The sequence below is a fragment of the Capra hircus genome, chromosome 3 (genome assembly GCF_001704415.2).
Source record: "Capra hircus breed San Clemente chromosome 3, ASM170441v1, whole genome shotgun sequence".
Lineage (NCBI taxonomy): Eukaryota > Metazoa > Chordata > Mammalia > Artiodactyla > Bovidae > Capra > Capra hircus.
In genome coordinates this window covers 70,593,785-70,609,108 of record NC_030810.1, presented here as the reverse complement: position 1 = coordinate 70,609,108, position 15,324 = coordinate 70,593,785, and the positions used below count along the sequence as shown (strand labels likewise).

The 15,324-nt window shown below is 32.1% G+C and overlaps 1 protein-coding gene across 4 annotated transcripts in view; it reads right to left on the bottom strand.

Annotated features, from left to right (window-relative positions):
• Positions 1-15,324, bottom strand: part of FNBP1L (formin binding protein 1 like) — a 110,039-nt gene that overhangs the window by 14,030 nt on the left and 80,685 nt on the right. For 3 of the 4 annotated variants that reach the window (XM_018045775.1, XM_018045776.1, XM_018045777.1), the window contains exons 7-9: positions 13,083-13,211; positions 11,035-11,181; positions 8,635-8,838 (exon numbers count right to left, since the gene is read on the bottom strand). In XM_018045775.1, the coding sequence (XP_017901264.1) occupies positions 8,635-8,838; positions 11,035-11,181; positions 13,083-13,211 (480 nt within the window). Of the gene's footprint in view, positions 1-2,066; positions 2,082-7,022; positions 7,182-8,634; positions 8,839-11,034; positions 11,182-13,082; positions 13,212-15,324 lie in introns of all 4 variants that reach the window. The other variant, XM_018045778.1, reaches the window with a different exon arrangement.

The window sequence follows — 15,324 nt, the reverse complement described above, 5'->3', positions numbered from 1 at the left end:
ATACCACTTTCCCAAATCAAATCTATTGCCATGACAGTAAGGATACTGCAAATGTTCAGACTGAAAATATTAAAAGTTTATATAATTGAGTCAATTAAGCAACTTACCTCATAAAGGTAAACTAATGAAAAATATTTTAATATTACAGTCTTTGAGTGATTACATTTATTAAACCATTCATTAGGACCAAAACATACTTGATCATTAAAAAATAAAAGGTAGAACTATCCACTGTGTGAAATGTAAGTCAAAATTATATTCCAATAAGGGACTTATTTTCAATTATCCTTCTGTACAACCATACCTCAGTTCTTGAAATAGAGATAAAATCCAAAGACAAAATCCTTATTTAGGAAGGATCCTCAATGTCTGAAAATTTTTAATGTTTTTATATTCAAGAAAACTATATCATTTAAGAAAACATTCTAATACTTAGATGTAACTTCTGATTCAAATGATGTCTTTCTCCTCTTAAATGTTAATCATGTCATTGTTACCATAGTTATCTTCTTAGAGATGACACAACTATATCCAATGTTAGCAAGTACTGATTTTATTTAATATGAGCCCATCTTTATGTAAGATTTTACATACTCAAAAATTGATGACAACTATTATTCTTCATTTTTATTTTAAAAATGGGAATATTAAGAACATATAAGTTCAATTTTTTAAGTATTGCTGGAATAAGCTCCCACAACAAATGCATCTTTGCTCTTTGAGCCATTTATGCCTATAACATATGCTTTATTTCATCATCTGTGTTTCTCTTACTTTTAAAAAATAAAACTCGCTTTTCAGGTAGTACATGATCAAATATAACATTTAATTCATAACAAAATTTTCTGCAAATGACCTGAACATTACAGATATTCAATAAGCCTGCCTTGAAAAAAAGGGACATCTTTCCCAAGTGACTTCTGCTTTTTAATCTACCAGTCCCCAGAAATAAAAATCTGTCAATCACAAAAAAACCTGATGTAAATAAACAAATGGCAAATTTTCCTACAAAGTACCTTTAAATTTAGGGGTCAACTACAAATGTAAGTTGTCAAATTTAATCTAATTTGAGGTACAATAGTTTGAAAACTATTATAGTGTGCCAAAGATAAAAATATAATGAAATGAAAAATTGTATTTCAATATGGTTTTGCTGGCAGTATTGTAATAAATTCACAATTACTTTAGAAGTAAATCTTCCAGATTTCTTTTCACTATCTGTAATGAAACTGTTCTCAAATTTATTAACAATAGGTAGGGACTTGAATCTCTAATATCCCATTTTGACATTATAACATATTTCTTTATAGAATATGAGAACTAAACTCACTCTATTTCCTATGGCTGTAAAGAAGACTCTGAGACATTAAAAAACCTCTTCTACTACATGGTAATTCAAACTGCAAGAGTCTGAAAAAGACTGGTTTGTTTTCCAAAAATGAGAAACTATGTAAACACCCAATAATTTTTATGTTAGGTCTTCACAATGCAATTTCATTAATTTGTTTGAAACATATGTATAAAGGAATACTACACATGCACGCATACACGCACGCACACACACACACACGATATTTAGGTTATCTGTACTTCTATCCCCATTCAAGTAGTAGACAAAAGAAAGCACTGACTAATGAAACTAGCAGGAAATCTTTCTTTCTTACTTTTTGGAAAATCTAATGATTTCTGTGATAAACTACATATTAAACTTACATGATCTTTCTTTTTACAGAGTTAAGAAAAATCATTTTTAATTTTCCTTTTGTAAAAACTTAACTGTTGTTCTACCACGTAACTTTTAAAATGATGTTTAATTTTATTCTCTGTAACATGAAAAGACTCCACCCAATAACATTTAAGAGCTTAATGAGTTACAGTTAACCACATTATTATTAAATTTTATGACATCAGAGGTACTGGCATGTGTTGGACTATGGATTATAGAAAGAAAAGACACACAAGGTAACATGGGGATGTACCTTACCACTTTGCTTTAAATTAAACAAAACAATGTTTTGTGATTATTTAATACTGGCACAGTATACAGATCAGCACATAAGGCTTACCATCTTCACCGACCACTGAATAGTTCAATGGAAAACAGAAAGAAATGGTATATTATTCACATGAAACCGTAATACAGAAGATGCAATAACTTATACTTTTTTTTTTTACGATATTAAAGTAAATCATGTACACTTCACAATCCAAACAATTATGCCAGAAAAACAACTGTAACCACATTTTGGGGAAAGTAAATTACTTGCAAAAAAAAAATATATATATACACTGATGATAATGGGCAGATATTTTCTAAGTGCAACTAAAACTCAAAAGTAAATAGTAATGATTTTATCAGCAATCATATATTTTCTTCTTTAAAAGAGAACTTTTACATAAGTGGATTTCACATATACAGCTCTTCATTCTCAAAATCCTAATGCTCAAAAAGTTGAACATAAAGATCTAATATTAGCCATTTTAAAGAAATATTATATGTAGTATTAAAGAATGGAATACTCTTCCCAATGCATTAAACATCATTATCTGAATTTTTATAATTCAAAATATTGTTTTGAACTTGAATATGTCAGGGCAGGTAAGGGTAACGTATCTACTTTAATTTTAAGATGCTATTTTTAATGTACAGACACATTAAAAAAACACACTATTATCAAAATAATAATGAGCCACCTAGATTCATGTTTCCCATACATATTTGCTAACAGATACAATACATGGGTTGAGTTTTGCTTTGAAGATATAGCTTCTCTTTTTCAGTTTTCATTCTGAAATCCATACACTCAAAAAGCAACACTAAAAATATACCTTAGATTTTTAGAGAACTGGTTAAAATTTATTCTTTCTGAAAATCTGACAGAGCAGAGTCCTCTCATATTATGAATGTGTAAATATATATATAATGCTTATGTATGTATCATCCATGTTCTGTGGGTTCCCAGGGTTCTGCAACCGGCATTGCATCTGTCAAGCATCCCAACTAAACACACATGTACACATGCATACGTGTGTGTGCACACCCACATACTCACACACACTGTGACTCATAATACCCAGGAGAACTTACAAAGTTTATCTTCACATTCATTGCATTTGTTTAGTGGTTTCTAAAATTTCTGTTTTTCCCTGTTTACTAAGCCAAGGTGTTTTAGAGAATATGGAGGACATCAGGTAGAATTTCACATAAAAATACAGATTTTAATAAATAGCTGAGAAAAATATCTACCCCTTATCGCTGATGAACTGGCCATATATATTAATGGTTACAATGATAAGAAAAGATGACATATGCTATCCATTATCTTTCCAAATTAAGCTTAACATTCTTTAGACTGTCAGTAGTTTCAGGGAACAAAAACCACAACTTATTTTGCTATGACAAAATTCCTGTTAAGAAGATTAGAGTTTTAAATTTTTAAATGATATTTATGGTCTTCTATAAATATTATTAAAACAAAATCATATCAATAAGAAACAAAATAGGTAAATTATTTGAATTTCTTTTATGATAATCTCAAGCAGCTTATTTTTCCAGTTTCTTTATTAATACAATTTAGAGAAAAGAGTAATACAGTTAAAACTAAAATATTAAATGTTTCAGTTTTTAGCTAACTTAGTTTTACTATTAATTAGACAATAAAATCACAGTTCATTAGATTTGGGGATATAAAAACTCAAGTTCTTCGTAAATATTAGAAATATATTTTGTCTTTTTTAAAGCAATTCATGTTCAAAAGAGAAATACTATACTGAAAAGTTCACATACCTCCTATATCTTAATAAATACATAAGGGAGCTAAAAAGGCAATCAGTTAGGCAATTCAAATTATTATGTGTATTTAACTTTAAGGTAGGAAAATCCTGAGAACAGTATTCTAGATAATAAATGCTTACAAAAATGACTCTATAAGCCTATAAGATCATGAATAATTTAGACAGTAAACATGGACTTGCTAGATGGACTCACTACTGCTAGATAAATATATATATATACTAAAAAAAAAGGAGCACCCAGTAAGTACCAATGAAGTAGTTAGAATAAAAATTATTCATTTCCGTATTAAATAGCTTTTGAGTGTGCACTAAATATCTATTTAAGGTTAGATCTTGATGTTACAGAAGGAAATTATAGACCCTCATCCCTCAGAAAAAGTCTACCAGTACCATCATCAAACTAAAAAGCACTGGTCCAATATAACATTTCTCATGTCCTTAAAGATAATGGAAACTGCAGGTTTTCTTAAGAATGAAAGAAATTATAAATTTTTATAAAATCCAAAAGCAGATATTTACGAAAAATGATGAAACAAATATAGCTCAAAACAAGAGTTTCTGATTTGAATGGTACAACTCATCAGCTTTAATAAACCATAAAACTTTTTCAGTTTTATGGACTCACATGTAAATTCACGTAAAAACACACAAATGGTTTGTTAAAGCATATCTTCCTTTTCTATATTGAGAAAATTCTTAAGTGGAAAGAGAACATAATTTTGAAATAGTGTCAATTAAACTACCAAATATCAATCAAAGCAGAAAGAAACTTCTCAATGCCAGGGTAATGAACTTTACTTCTTGCTCTATCCCAGTCTGCAGCTGGTTTGTCTATCATATTGTCTATCTTGCATACTGCTTTTTTCTTTGGCATGATAACTAATAATAAGTGCAACCATTTTGGCCTACTGGAATTAGCCTCCCTACCCCAACAAATGTCCTAGTATTTAAAGCTGAAGCAATATGTGGAAATATAATAAATAATGACCATACAGACACTTTTAAGTTCGACAGTTATAAAACTTTACCCGTGAATTTATTCAGTAACAATAAAGATGTCACTTATTTAAGCTTCTTTCTCCAGGGCTCACAGTTCTAAATAACTAAACTTTTTTTCACAGAATTGTATGTCCTTCATATCCCTAAGACTATGCTGTGCAGGGTACTGTAACTAGCCCTGGTAGACTCAATATGCAGGATACCTGAGAGATTCCAAAAATATGGCTCATAGAAATTACACGTAGTAATTGCAATTTTTGATTACCATTGATTTCTGCAAGAGCATAATATTTAGTGAAGTCTAAGTCATCACAAAGAAGAAAGATGGGAATTAATTCTACTCTCATAATTCAGGCAACAAAAATCCCAAGTATGACTTCTTAAAGTCTTTTAAACAAGTGAAAAGAGCTTTTAAAACTGATTACAGGCACCTGTAGTGCCTATAAGCGTAACACAGACTCATTTACAGGGACTTTTCAGAATGTCATGAATTAACCTATAATAACATTCACACACAGTTAGTAAAGGTAATGCAAAGAAGTTCAGGTCATTACAGGAAAAAAAGGAAGTCCCAAAAAGAATGTAATACACCGGGACATTTCTGTTGCCTTGTTAACACCAATTAGCTTGTCATACTGTTTTAATAGAAAAGTAAATAATAATATAATATTGCCCTATGAGATATGTATCTTGTTCTACATGTGACCAAAAGAGAAACCCAACTAAAGCAATTTAAAGATAGAAAGGGCTACCGAAGAGTGAGAAGCATACAAGCTAGGCAGAGAAAGAAAAAGAAAGGGGAGGAAGGGAGTAGCAGCAGGGAGAGGGAAAGGAGAAGAGGGACTGAAAGAAAGAGTCAGTCCAAGAGTGAGTGCAATGCTGTTAACAACTAGACTTCTTATGACACTAACAAACTCTTGAGTTCTCATCTGTGGGTTATTACACCCAAGATTTTTATATGTCTAAACAAATGCTCATACAAATCTCCTATGTTAGTTGCTCAGTCATGCCCGACTCTTTGTGACCCCATGGACTGCAGCCCTCCAGGCCCCTCTGTCCATGAGATTTTCCAGGCAAGGATACTGGAGTGGGTTGCCATTTCCTTCTCCAGGGGATCTTCCCAACCCAGGGATCGAACCCGGGTCTCCTGCACTGCAGGCAGATTCTTTACCAACTGAGCTACAAGGGAAGCCCCAAATCTCCTAAATGTATCTAAATTACGAGCTATGAATATTACAACCATGCCCTTCAAATCAGATCTTAAACAACAGAAATCAGTCTAACATAATGAATTAACACTAATTTATCAGTAGTATTTAACAGTTGTGGCTAAGAAACAGTTTAGTATTTGTTTTTCACTATCCTAAAATTTTTCATTTGCGGAGTATCTTTGTGTTAAGTCTTTCAGTCATGTCTGACTCTTTGCAACTCCATGGACTGTATTCCACCAGGCTCCTCCATCCATGGGATTTTCTAGGCAAGAATATTGGAGTGGGTTGCCATTTCCTTCTCCAAGGGAATCTTTAGTTATAAGCAAATAAAAAAGGCTAGCTTATGGGGAAAAAAATGAAAAATTTGGTGAAAAATACTTTTTTTTTTTTTTTTTAGTTTAAGAAAACAAATTCCATGTATCCATCCATTACTCAATAAAATCTAGTATTTTTATAGGCTTTGTAACTTATACAATATACTTTGCAATATATTATTTTAATTTGATCTACAATCTTGATTATTTAACATGCCTGTCTTTGATTTTTTTAACTATTGGCAATTGTGTTTTATGTTTCTGATAGTAGGGCAATTAAAATTAAAATAGAACTTTATTTTTTTTTGCCAACAAAATAATACTTTATAAAATTCACAGAAGTCATCATTAGTGACAGATTATTACATGAATAATTTCAGTGACAAATTACTGAAAGTCTTAAAAATGTAAATACATTACAAGACAATGGTGGACATATGACTTCACATAAACAAAAAAAAAAGAAAAATAGCTAATATGATTGTACCCAGCACCCTCTTTATAATACCATTCTTTTATGGTTGAGCATTTCAAATGTTATAAAGAGGAGTTGTTTTTAACTTGAGGGCAGCTATACTTAATTCTGTGGTGTTTTAAACTATATATTTACAGGAGAGAGCCTTATAATGAGGGTGGAGAGTATTAAAAGCCACACTACACACACAATAGGCCATCATGCATTTTAACCCATTATTAAACTTACCCCTCTTTTGAGACTTCTGAAAGAAGGAATTCTGGGCTTCCCTGTTTTTATTTCATTCATACAATAATGCACGGGCTCAATGGAGAATGTGAGAAACTGGGACCCATTAGGAGTACTGGATGTGAATAAACTAGTAGGGGTTAAGGGTGGGGATTGTGGCTAATATGGAAATAAAGAAAGGAATCAATAAGCCAAATGTGCATAGCTTTTTTTCCTAAATGAAAATTCTATTTTTGGCAACATACTTTTTACAAAATATATCTCAGATAGTTTTCTGTAAAAATATTATAAGAAACTTAACACAGTTTTGCCAAAACTGTCATTTTAAAGTCAAATGTACTTTTAAAAATGTACCATTTCATTTGATCACGGTTTTACAAGCTAACAGACCGAAAATATAGAGTATACAAATTATAAGGTTAGAGAGAGCAATATGACCTAGATAAAAAAATATCTTCTGATATCTAGATTATTAAAACCACCTAGTTAGTCACACTTAACCTATACTTGTCAGAGATAACGGCAGAAGCTATAGTTAACAGTTATCTAAACAGGCAATGTCTATTAAAATAAAGTATTAAAACTGTAACTATTATCATAAACAAGCAAAAAAGATTTATTACATTTGTGGCTTTCCTCTCTGTTTCTATTTCATCCCTGGTTTTTTAAAAAACACCTCTTTTTTAAAAAAAATTTTCAGTATTCCTTGTGTATCTAAGTTTTCCTAGCTACTCTGATCTGACTTAAAAAAGTCTCACCTCTCAACTTCTCGATGGAACAATGTTATGAAAAGCATAAATAAAGCTTGAGTTAATTATAACTGTGCTTTTAAAAATATTTATAGGTATATTATAATGAGTTAAATGTTATCTAAATTCATATGTCAAGAGCAGAAAAATGAATTAAAATAATCAAGTATACTTTAACAAATACAGAACATCAGATTATCTATTCTCCTACTGATATGACACTTTATAGCCATTAAATTGATAAGAAGATTAAATACTCATTTATTCCATTTGCTCACTGGCTGAGCTAAATTTATCTAAAATAAACAGCACATCAAAAGATGGGTTTAGACAAGAAGTTAAGAGAGAGACTCTCTTAATAAACTAGAGATTTTTAAAAACTTCAAATAATTACACGCATTGAGCCCCTTCCCATTAAATATTCACATGGATGATAAAAAATATTCACATGGATGATAAAAATAACTGTTAGTATGATCTGTAAGACCTAATTTGACATTTATTTTTGCTGTGATCAATCATTCCAATTGAGAACTGCAATTTCAGTGATCTCACAGTCACATTATGACTCCTAAAAAATTTGAACTGAAACTACATACAAATGAAATTTCAAAAGTATATCATTTAAGAGATACTAACTTATTTAATATTTTTACTCATTATTAAATGTTAAATTCAGAAATAATTTTTATTATTAAGGTACAAAATTCTATGTTTCTACTAAGTGAAAAGTTAATTGAATCATTCAAATAAAAATATTTATTCTCTATTAGTAGTAAACCATTATCCATCCAATACCTACATTATTTTAAATGACAAACTAGAACAAAATCATCAGCACAGAAAATTTTAATGACTTTTACCTTTGGCTTCTTTCCAAAGAGCCACAACTTGCCCTTGGCCTTTCCTACTGTGGTTTTGGCATCCACCTTTCCACTTTCCTGTTTGGATGCACTGATAGTCCCATCAGAAATGGTTCTATAAATATGCTGACTATAATCTTCAAATGGAAAGTCTCCGGGAGGTTCAAATCCGGACTTAAAGGAGTCCACTACCATCTGAGAGTCCTACACATAAGAACAGTACCATATTAGCTTTCAAAATCTTCAATCTGTGTCAGAAAACAACAAATAAAACTTTAAAGAAATAATTCTACAATACTTATTAAAGGTTCAAAATGAATAATTACTTCCTGTAAATATGAAATAACCCCTAAATATTTTAATTCCTATAAAAAAATAATTCACAAACAAATGACCACTTTATTAATTTGTAATAGTCATGGATGTTTTCACTCCATAGCTTTAACCCACTGAATTTCATCTTGAGTAGTTAGCTGATACTTAACATCTAACTGACAAAAAAGAATATAGGAAGAGGTTACTCTCAAGTAGAAATTCCAAGTTTTAAAGGAAAAAGTTTTTCTGTTTTATAGAACAGAGGAAAGGGTATCTAACTGTAAAAGAGGGTAGGAGACAAGCAGAAAGCCTTCCATTTACCCAACAGGGGAAAGGATAAATAAAATGTATTAAAGACATACTTGAAAATATTAACAGAGCAATGAAGATCTCACAAACAGTAGAGGGCAAAAAGTAACTCTGAAATTGTAAAGCTTAGCACCATTTACCCAAAACTGTAAAGCTCATGTAAGTATTACATGCTAGTTTTGGACATATATATACCTCTACGTGAATGTTTTACTGACACTTTAAACTCATTAGTTTCAAACAGAATTCTTTACAAACTCCTCCCACACTCCAACCAACCTCTCCTATTTTATTCCTTATTTCTGCTGATAGTGCACTTTGCCTATCACTGAAGTCAAAAGTCATCCTTAAGTTATACCTTACTTTTTTTTTTGTCACTAATGCCACCCACACCAATCATTTGCTAAAGGGTAAGAACAGGTTGAGAGGAGGAGGGACCTAACTATATTTCTAATCTTGGATCCATCACACCAAGATGTAACTCTGAATTAGCAATTAAAGAACCCCCAAATCTTTTCTTTTTTAAAGTCAGAATTCTGTTACAGGAAAGATCCTCACTCATACAAAACCAACCTGCTGTGAAGACTAAAATATGTAGTACCTATTTTGCACTCCCCAAACATTGGTTCCCTTCTCTTTCTCTTTTCTCACATCCTCAGTTTCTGAGTCATTAAATCAATATTTACTGAAAAATAACCGGGTACGAGACCTTTTCTAGACCTTACTCAAGATATAATAAGATAATTAAATTTATTTCTTCAAGAAGAACAGGGCTTCTTTTTTCTTTTGATGGAATAATAACTTCAAATTATCTTTAGAAACAGATAAGAAGAATTAAAATATCTTAAAGACTTTTTGCCAGAAAGACAATACAAAGAAAGTCAATTTCTTTTAACCTAAACCAGATTAAAGAAATAGGTAATGAACAGAAGAAAGGGAAAAGAGAGGGATGGTCTGGGAGTTTGTAGTAGATGCAAACTATTATATCTAGAATGGATAAACACGGTCCTACTGCAGACGTAGAGCACAGGGAACTATATACCCTGTGATAGAGTAAAATGGACAAGAATATAAAAAGGAGTGTATACATGTACATACCTGAGTCATTCTGCTGTACAGCAGAGACTGGCACAACAATGTAAATCAACCATACTCCACAATTTTTTTTTTTTTTAAAAGAGTGATAAAAAGAAATGGGTAATGAAATGGATTGAGGGTCACAGGTTGACATGATGATTCTAAAACAAGGATGCTGGCTGAGGCTCAGTGTGTACACCCTGATGACTGCACCCTCCATGAGAAGGGCTTCTCGAGGGCAGTTACTTCTACTCACAGTGCTCTCCTTCCTTTTCTCATGGGCCATCATTCATACACTACTCATGGTTCAGAATGCAACTCAAATGCCAACTCTTCTGGCAACAAGCGACTCTTTTAACTCTAGATCTGACCATTTCCTTCTTTAAATTTTCACTAGAATAATAGTTTAAATAATAATAGTATAATACAGTTTGCAACATACAGTTTACAGGTTAGTTATACTCTTGGAATAGAACTGAAAAATTAGTGGGGAAAAGAAAGAGAAGCATTAGAACTCTTTTAAGTGATTAGAACTTTAGTGTTTCAAGTGATCCTTACAGCCTGAAAGAGTCTAATGTATAGCCAGACTTACTTCTACAGAATATAACTTAAAATCAATAATCCATCAATTACTTCCCCCCTCCCAATCCATTTCATTAATTTAAATCAAATACATTATTCAAACTATAAAACACTTACTCTTCTTTCGTCAACTGATTTTGCTGCAAGAATCATTCCTTCCAAACACTTTGAAATGATAGGAATAACTTTCCGTTCTGAGTCTGCAAATCCTCTGTAACACTCACTCAGTTTAATAGTCCTTCGTTCATCCATTTCTTGCAGTTGCTAATAATTAGGAATTTTTAAAAAAAGAAAATTGACTTTTCTTTTCATTCTGAAGAAACTCCCTTCCAAAACAAAAACAGCAACAAAAATCCCACAAAGATATCCCCTAACAGTTACACTGTTGGAAGTACCTTTTAACAAATGCTACAGAGTGAAAGCACTTAAAACTTGAGGCCTGTGAAATAGCAAAGGAATAAAAATTCAAGGCTTAGTATATGCTAAAAACCAGGTGACACCGATTTTCAAGCCTTATAAGGGACTCTCTACAGCTTACCAGCTCCCTACTTCATACAACCTCTGCTTTTTCTTCAGTAAAGTTTCATTTGAAAACAGAAATTTTGATTTTTTTCTTTTTCAAGCAGCTGGCATATAACATACACAAGTGTGAGACTTCTAAACCCTTAAGTTAGTTCAGAACACTTGCTAAGATCTGGCTGGACTAAGAATCCACAGTCAACCACATACTAACAGGCACCCAAACCTACTACAGTCTACAGCTCAAAGTGACTGTCAAAAGGTTGGGGACACAAGAGGAAAAACAAGAAGCTAAAAGGTCAAAGTGGTACATGTATGAGATCCCTACAATTCAAAAAATTCACTGGCATCTGCTATCAAGAATTATGCCAGGGCACATGAAGCCAAATAACTTAAAGGCAATTTTTGACACTTCTTATTTGTCAACAACAATGACCTTTCTTCTTTTTAGGAAGCAATTACACTGCTTAAGTCCCCTAACTCCTATAGCCTTCATACAATTTTTTCCTCTTTAATTACTTCCCAAAGCCTGGGAATTTATTTTGAGACCAGCATTTTCACAGAAGGACTGAACCCAGTATCACAAAGTGGCAAGACTGATCTATAGCAAGGTCCAGACAAACAGAGCAAGCCCCCAAACACAACAAAGCAGTGAATCTACAAATTAAGGTCTCCCCGGAATATGAAGGCTTAGGTATTAAGTTTAGAAAAGCACTAGAGAGTGAGGACTGGCTGACTAGATGCTCTGGATTAAACCACCAATATCTGATACTTCTCTGGTCCACTACCTCTCACTATGCTTCCTTTGTAGTTCTATTAATAGCTTGGCTGGGGGGTGGGGGCATGCGGGGGGTGTATTTGGACTGACACTTTTTTAAAATTTTTATTTATTTATTTTAATTAGAGGCTAATTACTTTACAATATTGTGGTGGTTTCTGCCATACATTGCCATGAATCAGCCATGGGTGTACATGCTGGACTGAAAAGTGTACACTTTTCACATAAGCTCAGCTCTCCCAGGTACCACTTCTTTCAACACTGTTTCACTAAATCCCTTTTTTCTAATTTCTCTTCTTTCTAGAATAGGCAATAACATAATTTCACCTTCATGTAAATTCCAGGGTCTTTACCTGAGGACTGTCTGGCAACTGCTAAATGATGATGGATGGGGTTTATAACCCTGAATTACATTTACGATCTAACAGCTAGGAAGACAAGTAGGCAAAAACCTGGGTAGCAAATGCATTTCTTAAGATTTATTTCTGCCATCTGGACTAATGCCAATGATCCTGTTAACAGTGTCAAAGGCTACATCCAAATACTAGATAAGCAGACTATAATACAAAATTCCAATGAAGTCTCCCATCTCACAATACTTAATGTAGCATGAAAATTTATCTAGAAAATGTCACTGTTTTAGTGAATTATTTAATACACTACTATGAAATCTGTGAAAAATTTGTGGTTTCAAAGTAAAAAAAATTATTTTCACATCTATAATCAATCATAAATTTCTTATTACCAATTTTTATGACTAGTGAATCTAGAAACATTCTGACTGATGCCTGGCATTTTAAAGTTTTACATTTCAAGACTAGGTTTCTCAGATCTAAAATAAGGTTAATTTCATATCTCTAAATTTTACCTTGTAAATCTGAGGAATCACTACGTAGAAATGTTTGTGCTGTTCTCCATTAAAGTTTTGTAATTGTGCAGCATATTCGTTCTTATTTTCATCAGCCATATGTGTACGTAGATTCAACTGCTGTTTAGCCTAGAGGCAAATTGGTCCAAATAATTACCAATGAGAAGAGGTGCAACAAAATCACAGTTAGTTCACTTTTTAGAAGTTATACTAAAACTAGGCTTTTTCTAACTACTGATATCATTTTTTTTTCTGATATCATTTAAAAGTAAAGAAGATGCTTACAGATCTTTATTTTTTAATTGAAGGAGAACTGCTTTCCAGAATTTTGCTGTTTTCTGTCAAATATCAACATGAATCAGCCATAGGTGTACATATGTCCCCTCCCTATGGCCAGTTGCCCTGTTGCAATATTCCCTTTCTCTTACTACAATAATAAATCCTCTCCCTTGTAATAAACCATTCGAATAAAATTTCTTCTTAATGAATGGGTTTTTCTAATTAAATAAATGAAAACATTGCGGTTTGTCAGTAAGCATTTAAACAGTGAGCATTTAATCAGAAAAGGAAAAAAAAACATCAGGAGTAATTTAGACAGTTACAAAGTTATCAGTAAAACTTCTCTTCAAACATAATCCAATTACATTCAATTCAGAACCATAATGAATCCAGGTTAACAGTAAAAATGTAATTTGGGGATAATGTAATGCTTAACAATACTTTCTACCTCTATACAAAACAACAGATATTGATACTTAAAGGAATGCTTAATTAGAATATAGTTCTCTTCATCTCAAGCTCTTACAGAAATGCTTTTCCAATGAGTCACATTAATGCCATCTATATTACTGAGAACATCTGCATACAAACAACACAAATCATTAATTCCAGGTTTACTGGAGGTAATCTCAACAATTTTCTCAATTGCTTATAAATTAATAGAAAAAAAATAAGAATTGAACTCTTTTCTCAATATTCCAACACTCAGTATTCCAAACTCAGTTAATACTCAATATTCCAAACTCCAAATACAGTTTCTCAGTATTCCAAGCTATAAATTGTTACATGAGACTTCTCTGAAAATAATAAAAGCACTTTGCGAATACACTTCATTATTCTAATCCTAGTTTTTATAACTGTAATCCCTAACCGTCTAACAGTAGACCTACAAGTTAGTTCTTCTGAACTCAGAAACAAACTGACACACAGATATACATGGTAGTCAAGATCTCAAATAAGTCCACAAATATCCATTTAATTCATGGTGTTCTTGAAGATTAAAATAATAAGTACTATGGAAACTAAACACCACTGCCTAAAGTATTTCTAAAGAAAAACACACTTCAAGTTCTAACCTGAGACTCTAAGAACACATGCATTCACTCCTTTCCCTTTTCTCCCTCCTCTTACAAACTATGATGAAATGAAGGATTCCAAGCATTCCCTACCCACAATGGTTCTTTCTTTCAGGGGAGGCGTGTCCTATTTCAAGTCACTGGCTATGATATCTAAAGCCTAGATGAAAGACTCCAACAGGTTATGAAAAAGTGTAAGACTAGAAACTAAGAAAACTGACACCTTCCCTGACATATTCTGGTTTTCACATCTAATGCCTTGCTTTCTTTTTCTATTTTATATTTCACTAAATTAAAAAAATTTTAATTGTGGCAAAATACACAATACACATAAAATTTACCCATCTTAATTATTTTTAAGTGTATAGTTTGATAGTGTTGTGTATATTCAGTGTTGTGCAACTGCCTTCCTTTTCTTTAGGAAGATACACTAATTGGCCTGCTCCCTCTTCACCTTTTTTTTGTTTTTGTTTTTTAATTTTATCAGTACTTACTTAAATCTATGTTCCCTTCCCTTCCTAGACACTGAAAACAGAATTCCTCTACTCTCTAGATTCTAAAGTAAATCCTCAAAGTTTTCCCAATTCTCTAACAATTAAAGGGGCTGCAAACAAGAAAAAAAAAAGGAAAATATAAACATTAAAGTTCTGAACTAGTTAGGTCAAACTAACTAGTAGACATGTTATATCTAGACTTCAAGATGTATGAACAGTCTCTAAAGATATCTTTATAGACAGAAATGAATAAGCTAAAAATGAGAGTCCAGTTAAACCTAATTTGTTTAGTACACAAACTATGTATTAAATTGATATATCAGAAGAGTTCTTAAGTAGTCAGTGTCAACCAGCAAGGAAGACTCCCGACTCCCACATATAAAACAGTTTGTT